This window comes from Morus notabilis, unplaced genomic scaffold (genome assembly GCF_000414095.1).
Source record: "Morus notabilis unplaced genomic scaffold, ASM41409v2 Scaffold3, whole genome shotgun sequence".
Classification (NCBI taxonomy): domain Eukaryota; kingdom Viridiplantae; phylum Streptophyta; class Magnoliopsida; order Rosales; family Moraceae; genus Morus; species Morus notabilis.
In genome coordinates this window covers 592,427-618,370 of record NW_010359918.1, presented here as the reverse complement: position 1 = coordinate 618,370, position 25,944 = coordinate 592,427, and the positions used below count along the sequence as shown (strand labels likewise).

The following is a 25,944-nucleotide window of genomic DNA, read 5'->3' as shown; positions in this document are numbered from 1 at the left end:
TCAGCAGGTACATGATATTTATTTGTTTAATAGATTTACATTCTCCTTTTACTAGTGAAGTGAAGATTGTTAGGGCCTTAAGCTTCACGCTGTTGTATTTTATTAGTTTACCCCTTTAGTTACTTGTTATCTGAAAGATATGCTGAAACTTTACATTTTTATGAATGATATTCTTCTTGCTATTATCATCATATCTGATTTTTTTAGTTTACCTTGTTGGTGCTGGGAATATTTTGTGATTAAAAGGAACGCTTGCATTCGCAGTTTTTATTCTACTTTTTTCTCCTTGATCCATTTGAAAATTCTGGGCTTCTCTAATTTTTGTATTATTTATTTGAAAATTATGATACAAAAAGATAAATTTGCAGGTTATAGATAAATCGGTTTCGGTTTTTATTTACAATAATATTGGTACTCGTTATTGTTTCCAGGCTAGCCGAGAAAGAAGAGTGAAGAGAAGACTATAATATTCATTGAAGGTAAGGCTGAAACATAAAGGTTAGTTTTTTTTATTTTCTGAGAAATATTATGTTTTTCATGAGAACTGAGATGAACTGATTTTAGGTTAATCTCTACGCTTAGTCTCAATCATATGTTATATGTTTTAAGGTTAATTTGTGTGCTAGATGGAAAAATTTATCATCCACCCGACACAAACTTCTGAAAGCACTTGCAAGTCCTCTGCTAAAACAAAAAGTGACCAATGCCAGACCAAAAATCCAACCTTTGTCTCTGTGCCTAAAGAGTCCATTATCTTGCCCACTCCCACACCCAGCCCTACCACTGTGCCTAAAGAGGAGGGCGACAGTAAAAAGAGGAAGAAGTCACAAAAAAAGTCTCCTGTTTGGGATCATTTCAAAATCATAGAGGGTGAGGATCCAAATGAGCCTAGGTGTAAGTGTATCTATTATGGGGCAACATATGCGTATGATAGTAGGAGACATGGCACCAGTAGTATGAAGGTTGACATAGAAAAGCAATGCAAGAAATACCTATATAGGATCCAAGACAAAAAGTAAAAAATTCTAAGTTTCCAAACAAGCACTAAAATTGGCAGTAATCTTGTTGCTATAGCCTTTAACAAGGAGCATTGTAGAAAAGCGTTAGCAGAAATGGTGATTGTAGATGAGCTTTCATTTAGGTTTGTTGAAGGTGAAGGATTTAAGAATTTTTGTCAAGTGACGTAGCCTAGATTCTCTATCCCCTCACGTGTTACGATTGCCAAGGACATTTACCAACTTTTTTTGGAAGAGAGGAAGAAACAGAGGCCTGAATTTAGTAAGGGCAGTCAAAGGATTTGCCTAACAACTGATTGTTGGACATCCTTGCAAAATATTAATTATTTGTGTCTAACTGCACACTACGTTGATAATGAGTAGACTTTGTAAAAAAGGATTATAAACTTTTGTCAAATTTCAAGCCACAAGGGATAGAGTGTTGGTAAAGTCATTGAGTCATGTTTGCATGCTTGGGGTATTGAGAGAGTCTTCACTATGACTGTTGATAATGCCTCATCAAATGACTCCATGATTATCTACTTGAGAAGGAAGATTAAGGGGTAGAAATGGGTTGTTTTAGGTGGGGAATTTCTGCATGTTAGGTGTTGTGCCCATATAGTCAACTTGATTGTCAATAAAGGTTTTAAAGACCTACATAATTCCATAGCTGCCATTCGTAACGCTGTGAGGTATGTGAGGTCTTCTCCGGCTATGTTGCTGAAATTCAAGTCATGTGTGGAGCGAGAGAAAATTGAATACAAAGGTCTCGTATGCCTAAATGTCCCTACTAGATGGAACTCCACCTATATGATGTTAGATGCAGCCATTAAGTTTCAAAAAGCTTTTGAAAGATATGAAGAGGAAGATGACAAGTTCGTGTCTTATTTTCGGGAAGATGAGGGGTGGAAACGGAAGATTGGCCCGCCACTTGATGATGATTGGGAAAATGCTAAGGTATTTGTGAAATTTCTGAAGACTTTTTATGATATAACTTTGAAGTTTAGTGCCACTTTGAATGTCACTTCAAATTCGTACTTTCATGAGCTTTGTGAGATGCAAACCCAGCTATCTGAATTAAGCAAACAAGAGGATTCAATGCTTTCATCCATGGTTGTGAGTATGAAAAAGAAGTATGACGAGTATTGGGGGATGTTGAGAATATAAATTGTCTTCTCTTTATGTCTGTTGTACTTGATCCTAGGTACAAAATGGATTATTTGACATATTGTTTTTCTATAGTGTATGATTCTTGCATTTCTGAAACATTATCAAAGAATGTGAAGGATACTATGTACCGGCTGCATGAGGTTTATAGTAGGGAGAAGCTGGGTGAATCTGTGGCTAATGAAAGTAGTGGAGAGGCGGCAACAACAAGTACAACGGAGGCAAAAACGGAAGCAGAAGGAAAAAGGTGTTTGTGGAGCTCCTTTGTTAGGAAAATGAAGGAGAAGAATATGAATGAGTATAAAAATGATGTGGACAGATACTTGATAGACCCTATGGAGGATCCAACTCGGTCAAATTTTGATGTTTTAGATTGGCGGAAGAATAATGCAACTAATTACAAGGTTCTCTCACTAGTTGCAAGAGACATTCTTGTCATTCTTATTTCAACAGTAGCCTCAGAATCTGCTTTTAGTACCGGAGGCCGCATTCTCGATCCCTTTAAGAGTTCATTGTGCCCCAAGATGGTGGAGGCATTGATTTGTACACAAAATTAGCTACGTAGTCGTGAGCACATCAACTTTATTGATATGGAAGAGTTTAATGAATATGAAAATATTGAGTCAGGTAATATTTTTACATTTTACTTATTTTTTTTAACTTTATTTCATCTCCTTGTTGTTTATTTTGTTGTCATAAACTTGATTCTGATAATTTTTTTTTGTTATGTTTTCTTCTCAAGATTTGTCAAATTTTGTTGCAACACATGAGGGGCAAGTTGGGAATGAGGGTGTTATTATTCTAGATTAAACTGTTTAGAGTGGACTAAATTTCCTATTTTGCTAGACTATCTTTATATGGACTGTTTATTTGACGTATTGTTAATTTTATTTCTAGACTTTATTAACTGTTAAGAAGTATGTTTGATGTTATGTTAATGCTTATGGACTGTTTATGGATTTTATGCTTTTGGACTATTAAAAGAGGTATGAAATCATAGATTAAAATTGGTTTTCACCAACCCGAGTAACCCAAGCCCACCCGAGGTCACCCGAAAGGTTGCGGATTTGTAGACTTAAGAGAGTGTTGCAGCTCAAAGTTTTCTCAACCTGCACTAATCGAGTCGGCTCAATTTTTTGGCTCAACCCAACCCTACCCGGCCAAATTACACCCCTAGAAGGGATGAGAGAGACAGGCTTTGGTCTAGTATGAATATTTGAATAGTTTAGGGAAAACCATGATTTGGACATGTCAGGATGAAGGCTTAGTTTATGCACACCCCCATGTGATGCCCTAACCAAAACCTCTTTGTTTCTATGAAGTGGAAAGTGACACAACTCCAAATCTCTTTGCCCCACTCAAATATTTTCCTTCCATATTGTTTTATTTTTCTTTATTTTCTCGAGAAAAAAACATATTGTATTAGTTTATCATGTTTTTCACAATTGTTAGAAAGCTATTTCGTGCTTTTCTTTTTTCAATAATATTATTAATACAGTGCCTTTATGTTTTAAATATAACATTTGAGTACATTAAAGTTGATTTTCGTATATAAAATTCCCTTACTTAATATTTTTTTTCCTTTTTATTTAATTGGTTCGAAATTAGGAAGATGCATTGAAAATATCATTCACTGAAATTTGGACAAAAAGATAATCGGTCTTTTTCTCATAATTTTGAACGAGTTAAACAAAAATGAATAAAAGGGGTATAAAAGACATGTTATGTCCAAAAAGTTAGCTTCAGAGTATCAAAATAACATTTCTTAAAATGTGAGAGCACCACCTTAATAGTGTAAAAAACACTAAATATATACCTTTATAATAGCTGCAAGAAACACAAGTTAAAATCATTTGCTTGCACAATGAACTTTTTCTCGTCACTTTCTGGTCGGAGGCTGAAAAAAATATACCAAGTCCCACACACTCCAAATTGTGTCCCCATCATTGGATTGTTTGTTTTTGTGGGTTTAATTGAATCCAACAAGGATTGAATTTCTTGGCACTAGTCAATCACCAAATCTGTTCTGAAAAGCAAAAGAATAAAAATAAAAAGAAGAAAAAGAAGAAAAACTATTGGTGTATGTATATTTCATCACATAAAAATAAAAAATTTTGTAAAATTAATAACTGATGCATATATTCTCAAGGTTTATAACAGTGGTTAGCCAAAAGAAATTTTTTTTTTCATCTGTATTATCTGCATTCAACTACATATTATGGAAAATAAACCTATGTATAGATCAAAATACATGTGCACTAGTATTTAATTTTCCTTTTCATTTACCAATTTTAGCAGTTAATTAGTATCATAAAGGAAGCAATGAAAACATGTCCCAAAACCCAAAAATAATCTAAAACACGTTTCTCTTGAATTCGCATCACCTTCCATGTATTTGTATGTGTATATGTATGTATATGATGAATTATCGATTCATTCCAGTTTTGAAAATTAGAAATACCATGTAATGCATGGGTCAAAGAAAAAAAAAAAAAAAAAAAAGGAAAGGAAAAACATCACGAAGAACCTTCTTCTTTGATTTTTCTTTTGTTTCCTTTCTTTTATGTTTGTTTTATTATATTTTAGCATTAACTTTTTGCATTAAAAGTTCCACACGCCTATGATATATCAACTGACAAGTTCGAAAACGACAATTATTATGATGCGATGACTTAGGGTGGTCTATAGGAACAAGACATTATGAGTTATTGCTAAAAGCCTGCGTGTGGTGTTTCTTATTGACAATTGTATTTGATGGTCGATCGTTATGATAGTCACTTGGACGTTTTACCTGGGTGTCATTATATAAGTCCCGTTTTTTTTTTTCTGCGTGCGTTTAGAATTTAAATTTTATTATAGTAAAATTTTTTTAAAAATAGTTATATTTAATTTTTTTATTATAATAAAAAATACACATAACATCATATCTTAACTCAAATTAAAAATTTGACTTAACGAATTAAATGAGAGCCAAAGACATATATATACTTCGTTACTTTTCTTTTTTCTATTGAAGTTTCTTTAACAGGAAAAAATGAATTGTGGATAGTTGTTTAATTTTTAACTGTTAAATTTTAATAAAAAATTATCTATTATGCATATTTTTTAATATAATGTGATGTTGATCATATGTTATCATATTAATTTTGAGTGTTGTTTGTTTCGGAAGGATATATATCAAGAAAAAAAATACAAATTTTGACAAATTTTAGAAAATGGAAAAGAAGAAATTATATTCCTCACACTATTTCTGAAGATTACAATGCATATATACAACTTGCACCTTTGCTAATCATGGGAAATAAAATAAAAAGAGATAAGTACAGCTAAGGAATAATATACAACGGAAAGATAGTTGACCACTGCTTGATTGGCATGAAAATTAGGAAATCAAATCAGAGGAGGATCAATGGTAATGAGAGTGGAGAGAAAAAGGCATATTATTCTTAACAAATTTAATAATTACTTGATGAAAATTTGATAGTTTAAAATGTGCATAGTATTACTATGTATTCTTTTTTTCCTTTCAATAAATTTTCCTTTGCTTTTACATTTCGATCTTCTTGACAAAAAAAAGTCCCAATGGAGAAATTTGCTTCTCATATAATTAATATGAAATAGTTTGTACCATTTAAAGTGCGATAATAGGAGGCCTTTTTTTTCTTTTCTTTTTTTTTTTTTTTTTGGTTTTGGCTAAAGCGATAGGGCAACTTTAATTAAATTAAAACATGCATGACCGGTTTTACCTAACATTTAACAACCAAACTTTACAAAAAATAAAAATAAGAAAAAAAAATTTATTGGACTGAAAATAATGTTAGTGACCATCTTTAGGCCACCTGATCTATTTTGTTTTGATTTAATCTGATTTAATTATATTGGATTAATGCATGGTCAGTACTAACACATATTTTAGTGAACTTTTAAACTGTAAAACCAGCAACTTTTGTCTATAATTCACATGACTTTATTCAACCTTTTAAGCGTTACAATACTTTTTTTCCTAACTTTATTACTATAGTCACGATTTTAAATCTTTGTCCATTGCCATCCAACTAAAGAAGAAAAAAAATTTCTAATTAGAAAAAGGAACCCAAAAAAAAAAAAAAAAAAAAAACCGGTCGAGGACAATTTCCAATGTTGAGAAAAAGCTTATATATATTTATAAATATGTGAGTTTTTTTAGGAGTAAAGCTTATATATTTAATTGTTTCGAACTAAAGTGGGATATTTGTTGCTTTATTGAACGATAAGGCAATAAGATTTGGTGTTTGTCGGATTGTCATAAAAAAATAACAAATTAAAAAAAAAATAACGAAGAAGAAGATCAAGAAGACCGAATGCCAATAACCAAGTAATTGGAAGCTAATTAGCCAACACAAAGTAAAGTGGTAAGCCAATGTAGCTCCAGACAAGAATTTGCTTTTTGTTGGATTATAATTAGAGGACTCTATATATAATGCCTATGTCCCATTCTTACATTTTTTTCACTTGCCGAAAAGGTGGCCCAAGCTTATATATCAAAAGAAGTGCAAAGACTATATGTTTTTCCCCCTCCAAAAGTAAATTATCCGGATCTCAAGTCCTTGTCACCAACAAAATGCTCCCAATTATAGAAAAGATCATGAGAAGACAAACTCTTTAGGCTCCCGAACATATGTATATTTACATGAAGAACTTTAAGAGGTTACTTATAGATATTGTATGTTTGTCATGTAAAATTATATCATAGTCACATCAGATCAAATGTATATTAACAAAAATAAAATATGATAAAAATATGATGATTTCAAACTTTGTAATTTAAATAAAAATATATTTTTTAATATCGTATCATATAATTCTTTGAGTCGACTTAAATGAATATTTTAGTATTGCATCAAAAGATTTTTTTTGTATGGATTTTGCAATATTGTTTTTGATACATTTTTAGATTTATGGCCTTTTCATTTTTGCTAATTCGAGTTGAGAATTTAAGTTGAAAAGTAAATTCATATGAGAAAAAATATTGTAGCACAAAAAGTTAAATTTAAATTTTTATAAGAGAAAATACTATAACAAAAATTTAAGTTGTAATTCGAACTAACAAAACCAATCAAGCCCAAGCTTTGTAGAAAAATGCTATTGAATATTGTTTTAGAGAAAAAGAAGAATTAAAATTTTGAATGCTCACAAGCTTTGTGGAGAAAAATGTTATTATTACTCATAAACGACATGTAGTTTATATGTCATAAAGAACCTGTCGTTCTTCATGATTGAGCACTAGTCGTTTTACATAGTACGCAAGCGACACATCGTACTTTGCATTACGAAACAACATGTATTGTAATACAGGAAACGACGTAGCATTTGGATTCAGCAAACGACATGTTATATAAACGACGCAGAACCAATGAAGCGTCGTAGAAAAAATTTGGCAAAGCTAGCGGTGGAGGGACCTTGACAATTTGGTGCGTTCATCTCATCCTACGGCTACAGAAATCTTGATTGCTTCCCAAGACAATATGCGTGTTGTTGTTGCGCCACGTAAGTACTGACGTAGGAGCTGCCGTACATTTTTCCATGTATTAAAATTAAGGGATAAAGAGGGAAATAAGAAATAATATATAATTAGTAAATTATAGCATATTATTTAAAAAAAATTATAATATAATTTGATATTTTAAGTTTTAAATATTATTAAAAATTTAAAAATACTTTCTACCTCACTCATCTCACCTAACGTTTTTTTTTTATTTTAAAAAATAATAAATTATAACATATTTTTTAAAATAGATAGATTATAGTCAAGTCTATCATAGTCGAGACCGGCGGCCAATTTTGGCGATCAGCTTCGTCAACCAGGGACTATTTTTCAGCGATCGGTGACTGTTCTCAGACAACTGTTTAACACTGTATTTATCCATAAATATCATATTTACTCAAAAAGTCGACCCCCAACTCTGACGACTGTTTAAAGTTGTATTTACAGGTAAATATCGTATTTACTAGTAAATATCATATTTACTCAAAAATCTAGTCACCGACTCCGGTGACCATTTAACATTATATTTATCGGTAAATAACATATTTACTAGTAAATATTATATTTATTCAAAAATTCAGGCACCGACTCCAGCGACTGTTTAACACTGTATTCACTAGTAAATACCGTAATTACTAGTAAATATCAACACCAAATATGACGACTGTTTAACACTATATTTACTGGTAAATACCGTATTTACTAGTAAATATCGTATTCACTAGTAAATATCATATTTATACGAAAATTTAGTCACTTACTCCGGCAACTGCTTAATACTGTGTTTACTAGTAAAAACCGTATTTATTAGTAAAATATCATATTTATCTGGAAATATGACCACTGATTCAAGCAACCGTTTAATACTGTATTTACTAGTAAATACCGTATTTATCAGTAAATATCGTAATTACTAATAAATAATATATTTATCTGAAAATTTAGGCACAGAATCCGACGACTGTTTAACACTGTATTTACCGATAAATACTATATTTATTTGAAAATTTAACTGCTGACTCCAGCTACCGTTTAACACTGTATTTAACGTAAATACCGTATTTACTAATAAATATCATATTTACCCGAATTTACTGCTTTTTATGTTATTTTAGAAATTTCTCTAAAATTATTAATTTTACAAATTGATCCCAAACAACTCGAAACAAACTTCCAACTGTCGTTTGAGCAAAAAAAAAAAAAAAAAATCTCACCGCCGTCCACCTTTTCCCAGTAGCCCCTCGCCGTCCATCATTCTCGGTTGGCAACACACCTGCAGCAAACATGAACAAAACACAGAGATCGGAGTCAACCAAGTCGTAACGACGACGATGTTCCCATGATCATTGGCGCTCTTCTTCATTGGCAACAGATGTTTTGCTCGAGATCGGAGGCGTCGAAATCTGAGGCTTAGCAACGATGTTTCTCTCGTGAGAGGGAGGAAGATTTCCGAAGCTCCCATCTGACAACGTTGCTCCGCTGCGTAGGGCTGTTCATGGGTTGGGTTAGTGCGGGATATGGTTTTTTCTTCCCCCACTCTAAAGGGTGCGGGTTGCACATATTTTGCCCCAACGATGTTAGAAAAATTTCACAACCCAATGATGTTTGGGTTGGGTTGGGGCGGTGCGGGGTGAGTTGGGTGGTCGGTTTCAATATTCAAAGAATCAAATACTCAAAGACTCAAAGTTCAATCCAATATTCAAAATTCATCATCAAATAGAAATAATAACTCTAACATTCAAACAGATATAAATTCAAAGTTTAATCCAACATCAAACATGAAGTAAAGTAGTCTATCCAACATCAAACATAAAGCAAACATAAATTAGTCTTAACATAAATCAAACATAGAGGTTTAATTCAAACACGAAGAAACTAGAGAGTAGAAATGAGTTGCTTGTCTATGATTAGATATTAGAGGAGACAAGTTAGAACGCGAATTGAGTTGCGGTGTGTGGGCTATTATAGGCCCAACCCACACCCTACCATAAAACTTCAAGCTAGACATTGAATGGGCCGAAAATAAATTTCAATACTAAAAATTGTATTTTTCAAGTTAAGTTGGGGTGAGGTGGGTTGAGACTGTGAATTTTACGGGTTAATGAATAGCCCTACCGCTGCGAACCAAATCGGAAGAAGAAGAGGGTGGAAGATCTTTGGTGAACGAACCAGAGATGCAGATGCAATTGTCCGACTCCCATAATCATTGTTGCCGGAGTCTGCCATTCGCGAGGAGTTGTTGGAGAACTGAGTGAACGACGGGGAGAGAGAGATTGACGACTGTGTGAGGGGTGAGAAACAAATGATGAAAACCATAACAGTAAGGGTAAGTTTGGAAAATATTGATTTATTTTAAAATGAATAATGAATATATACTATAATTTACTAAGTTTTAAAAAACTTGCAATTTACTTCAAAAAATCATATCTAGAATATGCTATTTGTTATATTTTCCCCAAAATTAAAATAATGCCCACTGGATAATAAATAAATAAAATAAAAACATATAAACAGTTGAGAAAAGAAAGCCAAGCGAAACTTGTTTATCGTCAAACCAAACCACGAAGGAAGTTTCATCGTGTCTGATCAGAAAAGCTTCTCTCTTTGTCTTTGGAATCGTTTTCAAAGAGGTTTGATTTTGGTCTCTGATTTTAATTTGCACTCAATTTACTTTAATTTTTAATTAGTTTCTTTTTGGATAATTTTAGTTTTGATTTAATCAGGATTATCTATTATCATGTGCTTATAAATTGAATTAAAAATGTATAAAGGTCGGCCCAGTACGTGATCATTCTGAAAATTTTAGTTCTCGATGATTGCACTGACTTTAAAAGAAGTTTCTTGTTTATTCCCTATAATTCGCTTCAATAATTTTTTTAATTATTTTTCTCAAATTTAGTTAAGGGATTTGTTTCTGAGACGACTGATGTATAGTTTACAGTTTGCTTTCTGTTTTTCCAATTTTTTTTTTTTTTTTTGTTGAAAAAAGAGAATTTTCCCTTTATTCATTTATTGATTGCTGATGCAATGCCGTTGTTATCAAAGGTGGAGGAATAAAAGAAGAAGAAGAAGCAGAATAAAAAAAAAAAGCACATATTTGTTTGTTAAATTTCGTTTTATTGTTTTGTGAACTAGTGGGTTTTGTTTTTTCCACTTATATTGGGAGCTAATTTTCAGGTGGAATGGCAAAGAGCTACTTCAAGCAAGAACATGATCTTGGTATGTACTTGCAGTGTTTGTGTGTGGAATATTGTTGCAGTTAAATGTTAGTATGTGGGGATTTGATACTGAGTCCAGTAAATTATGTTAGTATGTTCTGTTTTATCTTCAGAGAAGCGACGAGCGGAGGCCGCAAGGATTAGAGACAAGTACCCTGACAGAATCCCGGTGAGATTTCTGACGAAACACAGGAATTACTTTCTTTTACTAAGGTGTTTAGTGTTGGTTCATTTGTTGGATTGACAATGTGTTGAAATAGAGAACTCTTTGTGATAGTAAATTACTTGGAGGGTTCTGCTCTCTATGGTTATATGACTATTAAGTTGTCTTGTTTGGTGGGGGAAAAGTGGAAGAAAGGGATAACGATGAGGGATCGGCGGATGGATTTTAAGACCTACGGTTGTTTGGTTGGAAGTATTAGAGGAGAGAATCAAAATACCCCACATGTTCCAATTTCGATCACTTCAAAATTAGGAAGGATTCCATTGAAAAAGGTCCTCCTTTTCCTCTCAATTTTATTTACCTGAGTTATATACCTTTTCTTTCCTTACTGCCTATTATATTTCCCACTTTCCAAACAACCATATGTGATTTCCTATTGGCAGCTATTAGCTATAGCTCGGTTGAGTTTGGATGCTGTAGTTATTTGACACAAATACGTTGTTTAGAGTTGCATCAATTCAATGAGGAATTTGATTCTTTCTTATTCTACTTCCGGCTTTACTTATCTTAGTGGTATTCTGGAATTACTTTTGGTTTTCTTACTGACTTGTGCATAAAACTTACTTCTGTAATTTTAAGGTGATTGTGGAGAAGGCGGAGAGAAGTGATATTCCAATTATTGATAAGAAAAAGTAAGATTTTGCATTTTATTATTTGCGTTTCTAGATTTCCATGTTCCTAATTTATTTTTTACATGGTTTTCTTCGGCTCAAAGAGTTTTTTGATTTATGCAGGTTTTAGCATAGTTAATTTGGTACCATCGAGAATTGTATAGTAGTAGACTGTACATGTTTACTTTAATGTCTCTAAATTCTTTCTCCTCCTCCTTTGTTGGCTATGATTATGTTTGTATGACCACAGTCAATTTGGCTTCTGAGTTGCTTTGTTGCTGCTTTGATACTCTTTAAACTTTTTCGTTATTATTTTTTTTAAGCCTTTCATTTTCTCTTAAAGCACTTGGCCTTTTTTTACACGTCTTTTGATCGAACTTGAATTGGAAATTACAGGTACCTTGTCCCGGCTGACCTAACTGTGGGACAATTTGTTTATGTGATTCGGAAAAGGATTAAACTAAGTGCAGAAAAGGCAATCTTTATCTTTGTGGACAATGTTCTCCCACCTACTGGTAAATGTTTGTAAATGTTGCCCTCAGATTTTGATGCAAGTTGGGAGGCTTTTCAATTTTGACGGGGTCCATGAGGAATCACCGTTTGTTTTGGCTTTTGCAGGTGCAATTATGTCTGCCATTTATGAAGAAAAGAAGGATGAAGATGGATTTCTTTATGTCACTTATAGTGGAGAGAACACTTTTGGTTACTAAGATCCTACTTAACTCTGGTTCACGGAGCTTATTCTATTTGACTTCCGCAACCACCATCTTATTTCCCTCTGCTAATGCTTTACTTTTCCTTCTATATCTGAAACACCTTGCTGGTAATATTGTGTACAGTTTTGTGTATATATAACTACAAGTATTTCCTTAATGGTAAATATGGTGGTTTTTTATCACCTAGTGGCATCTTTACACACTCTGATAGAGAAACATGCATGTGCTTCTCTCTCTCTCTCTCTCTCTCTCCAAACTGTAATGGGAATTACTATTTGAGTTTTTGACCATAAGATTGACACCTTGTGGATAAATGGAAAGAAGTCTTTTGGAGGAGAAATTTGAGTTTTTGACCAATTCCATTGCCCACCAAGCTTGCTAGACTAGTATCATTCCTTGTCCCCCCTTACTTTCTTTCGGTTCGTCGGTAAGATTTCTCAGACCAAGTATCAACATTCAGCACACATTTTAAATGATGTCAATCTGTCGCGAGGAAATTCTTTGGGCATCATCTGTTCTGTCATGACGAAATTGTGTTGTTTAGCACCTTATGTGAGTTGTGTCGAACAACGTTGATGCCCAATAGCACTGCTCATTTAAAATTACATTCGTCGCAACATTGTCCCAAACATAATTCATCTCATCTCAGAAACACCTCTTCCAAACTGTCTCTGACGGGGTTTGGGGACAAGTTAGGACGTCTTGATGATTGTTTGATTTGATGAGCACGTCTTAATGCTTGTTTCATTTGAGCCAAGAAACATTGCAAAGGAAAAAAAAAATGTTGCAAGAACTTCAGACGTGTTAGCCATTATTTGTTTCGATTGGTCAGTTTCATGATCCAACTATAGTAGCTAAGAACCTCTGAAACATATAACCTATATATTAACCTATATTAATATGAGAAATGGAAACAAAATTAGATGAGCTTTAGGGAACAGTAAACCCATGAGTGTAGGGCGGTCCAGGGGATGATGTGGAAGTTTGCACCACGTCTGAAGCACATGCACTACATGCGATGTTGGCGTGCATTCCCATAACCCACGATGGTGGAGCCAACCTTGGAAGTTTTGGACCCTTTGTTGTCCCAAAAGGAAGTTGCAATTGACGGGTTAGCCATGCCTCTTTGTCTCCCCCCTTCCTCCAATGTCCCCACCTCCCACTCACATCTAGGTTCCATTTGCTCCAGCCTTCTTTTTTCCATTAAAACCACTCTTCTTCTGTTAATGATAAATTTCATGATCAACATCATCCTGTGGCAATTTGAGTCATGACACGGAAATAACACGCATTAAGCTAACGGGTTTAAGCAAATGAGTTTAGGTCATAATCAGTGTTGAGTCGGGGGCGAGGTTAGGTAAGTGGCAGAAGGCCATTTGAGAATGAGGAAGTGATTTGTGGATGTGCATGAAGACGACTACTAGCTAGATGCTAGGATATGCCTTCTGATAAGTGATTAGTGTTTTATTTAGTATGTCATCTATGTTAATTATATTTAATTATCTTTCTCTCTCCTAATTATATATTTTTACCTCAATTGTTTATGGTCACAAATATCATATAAATTCTACTTGAATCTTTTACATTAATTAGAATTGGCATGAACAAATAATTTAAATATTAACTATTCATTGAACCGACGTATTATGTAGGCATGATAATAAAGTACATCGAACAAATTCTCATCTTATCATACGTTCATTCTTGTGTAAAAAGTACAAAGTTGTGAGTGAAAACACGGTGGAAGGAAGGACTTAGTAGTTGCAACCCATAAACTTCTAGTTATACATCACTAGGACAAGGAATGGGAACTCTTGTATAAAAACACATGGGTAGGACCAAGCTTCATTTCCTCGTGTTAGTTTGCGGATTTTACTTCTTGGACTTTCCAATAAATTTATCTACCTACTTTGACTTAGTAACTGATAATTTGACTTTCTCGTGATCCCATTTTATCTTCTTGTAATATCTGTCTCCAAGTCATGTTCTGATCTTGTTAGAATATTTCTTATTAATTAGAACATAATTATGGATCACCATAGTAATTGATTGTTTCTGAATTAATCTCTCTTTCTAGAATTTGTCTGTCTCTCTTAATTCTTGCTCAAATATTGATTTGCATATGCATACACACACACAGAGATACATATCTTTGACTACGTAGCTCTATAATGGATTTGTCCTTCATAGAGTGGGGTTCATGAGTGATTTAAAAAGTGAGTGAGGAAGGGAGACAAGGGAGGACCCAAATATCTTCAATTTCGTTCTCAATGTTCATCACACAAACACCAGCATGTTCTCTTAAAGAAAGTCTCTCTTCCAATACACAACCTGCATTTAATGCTCTTCTGTTTCTCCCTCACTACAAATACTCTCGGAACCTCCAATACTGAAACTCACATTACATATCAACTTGCAAAATTAAGCTTCACTAGTATAAAATATATATACACAACACGCACACACCAAAAGACTTGAATAGGAATATCATTTCTCATCCAGCTTATAGTTAACACACACACACACACACACACACACACACACATATATACATATATTATCTCTCAAGAAATATACATCATCATGTCTTCTGTTGCCTTTCTCTTTCTCCTATGTCTTGCTTGCTCTTTGCATGCATGCAATGCTCGTCTTTTGGCCTCTAGTGACAACCAAATTGGCCAAAAATCCTACCATTTTGCTAAGGTTGGTATTGAAGCTTAATTCTGTCACATTTGTAATATATCCCTAGCTAGCATTATGATGCATGCCAAAATTAGTAGTTCTCTAATTCTAGATGCATGCAAAATTTAGTATTATATTCTAGTATGGCTCTCTTTTAAATTTTCTTTTTGTTATTTTTAAGAAGAAAAAAACGTAGTCATTTATATATTCAGGCCCTAGATCTTCATAAGTGCACTGAACCATGGACATATGCCTGTATAATTAATTCCATGGAATTGTTTGAAAAGCATTTTCAACTGATTAGTGCTGCTCGTGAAGTTTTGGAAAGAAGACATAAATATTGATCAATAGAATTCTCTCTCTCTCTCTCTCTCTCTCTCTCTCTCTCTCTACACACACACACACACACACACATATTGTATGTATATCTCATGTATGTGATACTAAATTATTAGGGTTTGGTGCAGGAAGTCGAGAAGGCCAAACTGTCTGATGAGACTTCAAATCCGCAGTCAAATATGAAGGCTGATCTTTCAATCCCATCAGTAGAATGCTTAAGGCAGGATCATCAAGCGAAAAGCAATGGAAGAACCAGAAATGAAAATCGCTGTGCAAATGCTTTGAGATTGGAAATTTTAAGGCTCAATTTGGAAAAACATGATGCTCAACCGTCAGTGGATGATGGAACAACCTCAGGTTGTCTTTAAATCAACTCGTCTTTTAATTATTATATATCATGTTGAATGATAACTCCTCGTGCATGCCTAGCTGATCGATAAGAATAAAATGGACTAAACTGCATTCTAGACTAACATCAAGCATCAACTAGTCCATCACAATCATAGTTTCTCAACCTTGCAAAGATTAATTGCCATAAGATATATGGGTGTGTATAATCACTTTTTCATGAACAAAACGAAAGTATATCAAATGGATCTAAGTACCGGGGGAGACCATCCATGAATAACATGATTTATCAAGTATGCGAAAGAAGAATTAAAGTACCATCAATATTAGAACAACAAAAATAAAAATGTGTGTGTGTGTGTGTGTATATATATAGATATATAATCGAAATAAATTGACCCATAAATTCTTATGGCTTTTACATAGATTTCTTTAAGTTAGAGTACGTAAGAGTACGTAATGATCACACAAGGAAAAGGATATACAATTTGTTTCTGACATATTGTTAGTTTTCCTAATTGTCGTGGTTGTTGTTGATCTTACAATATTATATATTGTTTTTAGGCTATTATTGGGTCTCATTAATATTTCTGTGATATGATGGATTAATGATATATATTGGTGGGATCTGCAGGAAATGGCATTACAAAATCATTTTCTCAGATGGAGTTGCAACAATCGATTATTGAAACGTCAAAGGTATATCATTATGTATATAATATATGTATATATTTTCTTTCCTCTTTTTTTTTTTTTTTTTTTTTTTTTAATTCCAATAACCTATAGTTAAATCATACTGGGACCAAACTCTTGGCCATATACTTCACCAATCATGTCCCTAATGAGGAAAGCATAGCAGATGGTCCGTCCATGCATGCATCTCATAAGTAGTAGTACAAACAGTATGCAATCATCCATATATATATGCATAAAACAGGACCGTACGATGCGATCAAGATACGACCAAAAAAGTAAAAAAGAAAAAGAAAATTAAGTCTAGCGTTATATGGTGAATTGTGCGGATTCAATGGATCATATGTGCAACATGTGACTCTTTTTTGGATAATTGACATTGTTAGTCCTGAACTTTGAGTATCGTAACAGTTTGGTCTTTGAACCGGGGAGGAAAATTAATTCGTTCTTATATCACCTCAACATTAACACACATATCGTAATAGCTACTCACCGAAAATGATATACGCTAATAGCTACTCACCAAAAAAGATTAATGAGTTTGGTTATATATTGTGGTCTTATAGGGACAAGAGGGACATGGAAGGTCAATGCTAGGATTTGTTCCACAAGACACGGAAGAAGCTGTCGATACCAAGGAAGGGGACGCTGTTGAGGACATAGTAGTCATGGATTATGCTCAACCTCACCGGAAACCGCCGATTCACAATGAAAAACCCTAGATTTTCCGCCGATTCACAACCAAAAACCCTAGACATCACCACCACCAAGCATCTTCCTATAAAAATATGATATACTTTGTTCTTAGGCCTATATTTATGAATTATACAATAATTTCAGAAGAATAATTAATCCATTGCTTAAAAAATGTATTGCATAAGAAGAACAATCCCAAACTTTTCTTTTTCTTTTTTTTGTTTTTACGACATCTTCATGAATGAGAATTCACATGGTACTGTTTTGGTAGAATTGTAAAAAAATCAAATATTATATCTAGAAAAAGATAATCAGTTAGTGGACAATCCAGTGTGATGGATAAGGGCTACTTGCAATGTGTGTGTACCTTTTATTTTATTAAGTGGGAATAAATGATTGTGAAGAAGGAAACATATGCCCATGGCATATGTTGCCAATTGTTGTGAATCTGTTGGTTGGTATTCTTAAATGAAAGAAATAGCAATCTTCTTTTCTGGCTGCTAGTTTCTCCATTTCAGTTGATCTGTCTTGTCCTAACTCATGGTAGGGACATGACTTGAAAACATGGGGAGAGAGACGAGAGATTTTTGAGAGATCTCCTGCAACATTAAATTCATAATACTTGTTAGGACAATTCTTGAAGTGATATGAAAAAAAAAAAATACTCTACTGGTAGGACAGTTTTTAATCATCTAATCACATCAATATCATATCAAGGGAAATATGATAATATAACAATTGATGAAAATACGGTTCAAAATGAATAGAGATCTATGGCAGAAAGGTATATTTTAAAACCATATAATTCTCCTACTTATGCATTAAAAAAGAAGTTATAGTAGCGAATAAATCAAAATATTTCGTTCACTAAAACTAAATGAAAAAAAAAAAGAGATAAATGAAGCCTGAACATGAAATTCTTAAGCAAGATATCAAAACCTAGTACTGTAGCAAAGCAACACATATTATATTCCGTTGCAAATCGGGTGTACAAAGCATGATGACATGATGAAATAAAGAATATGGAGTGGCTCAGTTGTATTAAATAAAAAGGCCAATTATGTTACCTACCTACCAAAAACAAATGGCGCAAATTGATGCATAGTGGTATAGTCTAAGATTCATGTGTCACCTTCGCCAATCTTGTCCATGGAAACAATATGAGACATGGCCTAAACACACATTTTCTGACGTGGGCCATTCATCCCATTTGAAGTTATCAATAAAAAAATACAAAATATGACAATCTCTCATCCTAGCTATCAGCTATAACCAAAAAAACAAGTACAAAATTTTCAGTATTTTGTGACTACTGAAAACTTGAAAGAATGAATTCCTAGTTCTAATAAGGAAAAATGTTCTCCTGGCACAAAACTTATGTGATATAGGCAATTTTCCTGGCTTCTTTAGGGCGATATTGTTAGATATTGAATTCTGCAATCAAGTCTTGGTGGGTTTTCTGGGTAATCAAGTACCACTACAGCTGACAATGAAAGGTTTAACAAAGTTGATAAAGTCGGAGGTCCTAATGCCCAGCTTCAGATCAACCTCACCGCCGCCCAGCCAGAAGAAGTTGGGGTTAAGCTTCACAATCGCTTCATCCAAAATCACCTGAAATCACACCAAGAATCAGATTAACGAAGGGAGATTTTATTCGAGAATATACTCTCTCTATATATATAACCTTGCATCAAGTGTTTCCCAACAATTTCAAACATGAAATGGTGTCCCCCTACAAAAATGAATGTGCAAACAAATGCTAGAGGTTTTCTGCTGTCCAAAAACCTAGCTACACTATGCTAACCCAAGTAAGCGTCAATCCCTTATTGTTGAAGTAGAAGACTGGCTGGCAGATTATTATTGATTGAAACAACCAATAAACTGGACCACCATATTAAAATCTAAAATATAACACTCCAGGATGGAGCTTTTGACATACGAGATATTCGGAACAGTGGACCAGCCAAAAGCTAGCATGAAAGTTGGAAAAGACTTGACCGGTCTCATGGGGTGGAATATGCATTTCAGACGTAAAATATGTAGTCAGCATTCTAGCAGGAAAAAGAAAAGAAAAAAAAGAAAAAGAATATGTAGCTATCACGACATACATAAACCAACAACACTAGCTTAACCCAATACCCAGCAATCGAACCTCAAGGGCCAACGTGTTAGAGCTATTTCTAGCATAAAGAGACAATCAAGCAACTTGTCATAGAATATGTTCCAAAATGCATGTGTTAAAAAAGAAATCCTTCGACAACCTTAAGAAACAATCTACGCATTAGACATGTCAGAAGTTCAGAAATCATATTAACTTGCAAGGTAAACTTGGATGAAAGTTCAGTTCAGGTTCCCTCATCTCTCTGAGCCATCCTCGAATTTTTAGTGTCTCTTAATCGTTGGTTCATCACTTGAAGGCATACATAACATGAGTGCCCAAAACATCATTTCAAGGGCCACGTCAATATGGAGTATGTTGCTTCTACGGACGTGACAAAACACTAACTCTGTGAAAAGAGTACTTACCGGTATGTCTGTCTTCATGCCAATACATGTCACTGCATTGTGCTCGTATCCAGTCAGCTTGATTGAAGTCTCCTCAGGTGCAAGCCTCACTACATGTAACACAAACAAGTATCAGCTTCTGAGTCAGAATTTGATCCCAAAAGCATCTAAACTCTCAAGATATTCTTAAGATCAACAAAGAACACAAGACAAGTCAACCTCGTAAAAACACTTTCCACTAGTAAAAAGAAAGAAGGTAAGTTATGGGTATAAAACAACTATATTAAAGACCTAGAATAATACATAGTATATGAAGAAAGGCAGCTGAAAACCTAATAGGCCCTTTTTAGGGATTGCTGTGAATTTTGGGTTTATAGGTTAATTGCAGACTTGAAGAACGAACTTAAATGCAAGTAAAAACAAGTGTATTCAAGTCAACAAATTGCTTCCGTGAATACAAGAAAGTGAAATAAAGTTAGATGCATTACTTATATGGCGCAAAACTTACAGTTGAATTTCTTTTTTGCTATCTTGCCATCATTGAGTGAATACAGGAAGTTTTTAACAGTTTCAGCATTAAATCGAGCGGTGTACTGCAAATAATAAAATCCCTAAAGTCAAATGATGATCAGGTAGCAGGTAAGATAGGCAAGTCACTAATCTAGTTTTTTAGTACAAAAAAGAGTCACCTGGACGACAACAACATAATACTTTGAATTGTTGTGATCACTACAATCAGTAACATTGGATTGGGCTTGTGTATTCACCTGTTGGAGAGAGAAATTTGTTAGACCCTCATCACACCAAAAAAAAAAAATTGGAGGGGGAGAATCTTTTAATGACTTTGATGTAAACAAATCCAGTGAATACAAGTCAGAACTGAAAGATAAGATAGTTCCAAACAGATAGTCCTTCCACTGCTACCATAATCATAAAATTCCCACAATCTGCTAATGTCTAATCTTGAAGTTCAGACAAGCCAATTCTATTTACTTTTATCATCACAACGTTGCTAATGTCTGTCTTTTCTTAGAAAATATCATCAACTCTTAAAAAAAAAGGTATCTTCCATTTTTCACGTCATGAAAATACCCTAACAACCTACTTGCCCCGAAACAATAAAAAAATTGTGATTTAAATCGTCACTTACCAAATGACTCTGTCTAAAATCATATGATTATTTATCTTTACGACCACAGTTCAAGTTTTCCTTCAGGTTTCAATTTGTTCCTCTAAAACTCCCACGTCGTTATCAAACATTGAAACTGAAAATTATTCATTTTGCAAAACTAACTAGCTTGACAACATCATTCCAGCCCTACAGGACTTCATTAACAAATTTACTAAATCAAACAACTTCAAGAACAAAATTTCTCATCAAATTCACTCTGTAGCAAACATAGGTTCACGTCCCTCTTCAAACCAACATTTTTACATATAAAGATTTAGGTGACGTTTGTTTCAAGGGTTTTGTCTGGTTTAAGATCATGGTTCTTGGTTCTGCTACATTGTTTTTCTCTCACAAAAAATTTGAATTTCAAGAATCAGAATCATGGACCATGGTTTTGAATTCATGAACCAAATGTCACCTTAGGCTTCCACAAAAAGATTCAGACTTTATCTAGAAACTTATAACCATGTAATTTTGTAGGACCTTAAGTTCAAATTTATCCTTTGGGTTTCAATTTCTGCATGCTTTAATGCTCCACATTAGTACCAAAATTGAAACCGTCAAAACTCATTTCTGAAGATTAACTAGATTGGCATCTCCATTCCAGCTGCTTCTACTTTATTAAGTTATTTTAGGTTTTTGAGTAATAATTTGAAGATCAGCAGCACAGAATGAAATTTCCCATTAAATTCACTTGATCACATTTGTGATCACATTAAATAGAGGTTCACTTTCACGCATTAAACCAGTTCCCCTTCCAAGCTAACGTTTTTATACATAAAGCTTCAAACTTTCCATCCAACAACGGAAATGCAAATGCAAATGAAGAGTAATTGCAACAACGGAAATGGAAACGAAAAGAACATTGCCAGAGCGATGCTTTTGCAGAGATAATAACCAAATTTTACTCATACTGCTGTCGAAATTGAAACTGTAAATTACTCAATTCTCAAAACTAAAGTTAGCGTTTTTAGTTCTATAATAGAAACCCTAGCCCAAAAAAAAAGGAAAAGAAAAAAAAATGCAGAGGAGGGATAATATATTACCAGAACAATGCTTTTGCAGAGATGATCGACGGAGGCGGCACCGAGAGCGCGGCGGCGATCCTCGAGAGGCCAGTCGTAGTAATCGGACGGAACATTCTTCAATGCGAAATCGTTAATGCCGTGATTCCGGAGAATGGAGGAGAGGCGGGCTTCGGTGTCGCTCTCGGCGTCGGAAATCGTGGCGGCGGAGGGGGGCAAATGGAGGGAGAGCTCTAGCTCTGATATGCGGCGGAGAATTTGGGTTTGGATCCTCTCCAGCTCTGCCACTGCCACTGCCACTGCCTCTCCTCCTCCTTCCATTGTTGATTGATAGTTTTGTTCAGTTTCACCTGTGTTTTATCTTTTCCTCTTTATTGCTTTGCTTTGACATTTTGACTCTTTTGAAACGACGCTCTCTCAACTGTCGTTCCGGAACAATGTTGTCGTTGTCGTCCAGTCTTTGCAACCTGCTCCCTCATTTTGACCCTTTGTTTACTTTACCATTTTACCCCTAACAGTACCCGTCCATATAAACTTTGGAAATTACACAAGAGCCCCATTTAACATTTCTTTTTCTTTCCCATCCTTTCATGCCTCCTCACAACATAACTCAAATTGCATATTTTTCCTAAAATTGTGAAACAGTTTTTTATAGTTGATTAATGAAGCTCTCAAATGCAATGCACTAAAATTTCAATCTTTGGCGCTCCATCATTTCTATTTTCTGGTAGCATAATTGGTCAACATCGTCGCATCACTTTTTTTTTTCCTAGATTTCTAAACGACTTCATAGGCTAATGAGAAATAATTCTTGAGTTTTTTTCCTAACTGAAGCTTCCAATGAGTCGGTGGGAATCTTCCAAAGTAACATGAAACTATAATGGAAGATGGTTTCAAAGTTTTACTCGCCCCTAGTTTTCTCGCAAATGGTGGTTTTCTTTTTCCTTGCCACCCAAGATAACGTCAAAACTAAAAAGCATGCAAAAGGGGAAAATTCCACGGAGAGTCAAGAAGGGAATTATGGATTGGCCCCAAGAAAAGTGGAAAACACGAAAAGGAGAGAGGAAAATCTTGATATTATATTGTCATTGACTCATTCATTGTCCAACAAAAATCTAGTACTCCCTTTCCACATTCTAAAATGACGAATCTAACAACCACCGCCCCATAAAAACTCCCACCTGCTGGCTGCATGGCTAGTTCTGTAATTCCAAGGAGCATACCGTAATCTAGTCACGTGATGACCCTACGGGTACAACATTTGATTTTTTTATTTTGATTTGAAATAATTTGATTTTGGCCGAGTCTTTTGAAATAAACAGGGATAAATACTTTATTTGATTTTCGTTATTGGATTTTCTCCGGTAATTTTTTTAAAAATAGATTATTAATAGTATCTTACTATTTAGTTATCAGAATTTTATTTTATTCTATATATTTTTTAATTTAATATAATTTTAATTAAATTTAACGGTTAAAATTAAAATTATTAATAAGACGGATTATCAAAAAAGCTCTTTATATGTAAATTACCGAAAAATCTCCTTATATGTAAATTGAAAGAAATAAAATGAGTAATTGAGAATTGTAATTTATTCAAGTTTAGAAAAAAGAATTGTAATTTATTATTAAGAATATTTAAGTAAATTTGAACAATAAAAATATAAATAAAACTTCTATGCAATTTGCAAAAAGGGTTTATATTTCTTCAAAAAAAAAAAAGTACATAAAAACACTCAAATCTAAAGATTAGTCTTCAAAAAACATGTCAAAAGAGGCCAAACTAATCCATTCACAGGAGATAACCGGAACCCAAAAACTTTTAAATTGTGGTAAAGAAATGAGAACTTTTGTGGTTTCGTTTTTCCGAAAAAAAGACCTTCGAGAAAAAAAAAAAGATTATAAAACATCTAATCTAAAAAGAAATGAAAAAAGACCGTAGAAAAATCCCAAAACTGATGGCTTCATTCATCCCACTATAAATACGAACTCCGTCTTCCCAATCCTTTGCAACACCACCAGAATCTACACAGATTTTACAGAGATTTCCACAAGTTAGTTAGTATGCAGAAGAGTGAGTCAGCTTCGTCGCTGGGCCCGGGTGGGCTGGACCTGTCGGAGGCCTTCTTCCGGCCCATCGCAAGCGCCGGTCCACCCTCCCCGACCAAGCGCCACACGAAGATCTCCGTGATCGGCGCCGGAAACGTCGGGATGGCGATCGCACAGACGATCCTTACACAGGACCTGGCCGACGAGCTCGTCCTCGTTGACGCCAAGGCCGACAAGCTCCGCGGCGAGATGCTCGACCTCCAGCACGCCGCTGCCTTCCTCCCCCGCACCAAGATCCATGCCTCCGTCGACTACGCTGTCACGGTCGGCTCCGATCTCTGCATCGTCACCGCCGGCGCCCGCCAGATCCCCGGCGAGTCCAGGCTCAACCTCCTCCAGAGGAACGTTGCTCTCTTTCGGAATATCATTCCTCCACTCGCCAAGTACTCGCCGGAGACGATTCTGCTTATCGTCTCCAATCCCGTGGACGTCTTGACGTACGTCTCCTGGAAGCTCTCCCGGTTCCCGTCGAATCGGGTAATCGGATCAGGTACCAATCTGGACTCCTCGCGGTTCCGGTTCCTCATTGCGGATCACCTTGATGTCAATGCTCAGGATGTGCAGGTGACTTAATTTTTTCATTTTTTATGATCAATTTTTTTATTTAATTTATTAGCTACCAAAAAAAAAAAAATATATATATATATATATATATATTTGGTCGTCGTGCCACTGATCCTTAACCACTAGTGGAATGTTTTGGATTGTAAATTGCAACTTTTTGTTTGGGGGTGGAAAAATAAATTGCAACTTGGCAAAAAACACATGGAGCTAGAGTGTTTGGCTTCTGAAAAGTTGTCGGGCAAGGCAATTTTATAAAGCCAAGTGAATATTTTTTTATTCCTTTTGTGGATTAGTTTGATTCAAGCTTAGAGCTTGTTTTCACGGTGCATATGGTCTTTCTTCGATTTATTTGTCACTTACTTTATTATAACAAAAGTAGTAATCCAAATTAATGTATAATGAAAAACTAAGATATTATGCCAGTGATGCAGGTGTATTAAATGATTTGCACACTCTTAATTATGCGAAAGAGAACACACAAGTGTAAAGGCATATATGCACATGAGGTCATCGTTTGTAACTCAGTGGATTAAAACTGCTTAATATATGTATATTCCTTTTTTTGATGAACCTATTATGTAACGCTTGTAAGGTAAATATGAATGTAGGCATACATGATTGGGGAGCATGGTGACAGCTCAGTGGCGCTATGGTCTAGCATCAGCGTCGGGGGAGTGCCGGTGCTGAGCTTCTTAGAGAAACAACAAATAAGGTACGAGAAAGAAACACTAGAGAACATTCACAAACAAGTTGTAAACAGCGCCTATGAAGTGATTAGTCTGAAAGGCTACACCTCATGGGCGATAGGCTACTCGGCAGCTAACCTAGCTCGGAGTTTACTCCGAAACCAGAGGAAGATTCACCCGGTCTCGGTCCTTGCTAAGGGGCTCTACGGCATTGACGGCGGAGAAGTGTTCCTAAGCTTGCCTGCACAACTTGGGAGGGGTGGTGTCTTAGGAGTCACTAATGTGCCTCTCACTGATGAGGAGGCACAGAAGCTTAGGGACTCGGCTAAAACCATCTTGGAAGTGCAATCTCAGTTGGGGATTTGAATATGGAGACACTTTTGTGGCAGATTTAAACCCAACTTGTTGCTTTTATTATAACCTTTTTGGTTTATGTTACCTACTTGTATTTTTGGGAAGCCTGAGGTCTCTAGTTTATTTTGTCTTGTAAGAAACTAACCAATGGTCGGGCACTTTGATCCTCAAATATAGATGAATTGTTAACCCAACAATTTTAGCATGTGATGTCTATTTAAAGGAGAATGAGGTTGGCTTGTTACTTCAATCTCATTTTTAACTTATTTAGCTTGCTTTTAACTACTTGAATGGTTTTTTTTTTTTTTTTTTTTTTTG

The 25,944-nt window shown here is 34.7% G+C and overlaps 4 protein-coding genes across 6 annotated transcripts; 3 read left to right on the top strand and 1 right to left on the bottom strand.

Moving 5' to 3' along the window:
- The first annotated feature begins 9,799 nt into the window (after positions 1–9,799).
- LOC21402008 (autophagy-related protein 8f) lies at positions 9,800–12,636 on the top strand. 3 transcript variants are annotated; one of them, XM_024163835.1, is made up of 7 exons: positions 9,800–10,012; positions 10,201–10,316; positions 10,864–10,905; positions 10,997–11,073; positions 11,707–11,759; positions 12,135–12,253; positions 12,357–12,636. In XM_024163835.1, the coding sequence occupies exons 3-7, from the start codon at positions 10,869–10,871 to the stop codon at positions 12,446–12,448; spliced, it is 378 nt and encodes a 125-aa protein (XP_024019603.1). In that variant the 5' UTR covers positions 9,800–10,012; positions 10,201–10,316; positions 10,864–10,868; the 3' UTR covers positions 12,449–12,636. The 3 variants fall into 3 exon arrangements, with proteins under 3 accessions (XP_024019603.1, XP_010093713.1, XP_024019602.1); XM_010095411.2 differs by lacking the exon at positions 9,800–10,012 and having other exon boundaries at positions 10,175–10,316; positions 11,018–11,073; XM_024163834.1 differs by lacking the exon at positions 9,800–10,012 and having other exon boundaries at positions 10,175–10,316.
- A 2,077-nt stretch (positions 12,637–14,713) lies between these two features.
- Positions 14,714–17,659, top strand: LOC21402007. Its single transcript, XM_024163845.1, has 4 exons — positions 14,714–15,157; positions 15,604–15,832; positions 16,458–16,522; positions 17,083–17,659. Exons 1-4 carry the CDS (start codon positions 15,038–15,040, stop codon positions 17,236–17,238), a joined length of 570 nt encoding a protein of 189 aa, XP_024019613.1. The 5' UTR covers positions 14,714–15,037; the 3' UTR covers positions 17,239–17,659.
- Positions 17,660–17,737: 78 nt separating this feature from the next.
- On the bottom strand, positions 17,738–22,234 carry LOC21402006. The gene is made up of 6 exons (XM_010095409.2): positions 21,935–22,234; positions 20,407–20,484; positions 20,226–20,310; positions 19,739–19,827; positions 18,284–18,823; positions 17,738–17,811 (listed from the first exon to the last, which is right to left on the bottom strand). The coding sequence occupies exons 1-5, from the start codon at positions 22,232–22,234 to the stop codon at positions 18,680–18,682; spliced, it is 696 nt and encodes a 231-aa protein (XP_010093711.1). The 3' UTR covers positions 17,738–17,811; positions 18,284–18,679.
- A 1,483-nt stretch (positions 22,235–23,717) lies between these two features.
- LOC21402005 (L-lactate dehydrogenase A) lies at positions 23,718–25,876 on the top strand. Its single transcript, XM_010095408.2, has 2 exons — positions 23,718–24,586; positions 25,195–25,876. The coding sequence occupies exons 1-2, from the start codon at positions 23,978–23,980 to the stop codon at positions 25,636–25,638; spliced, it is 1,053 nt and encodes a 350-aa protein (XP_010093710.1). The 5' UTR covers positions 23,718–23,977; the 3' UTR covers positions 25,639–25,876.
- Positions 25,877–25,944: the final 68 nt, after the last annotated feature.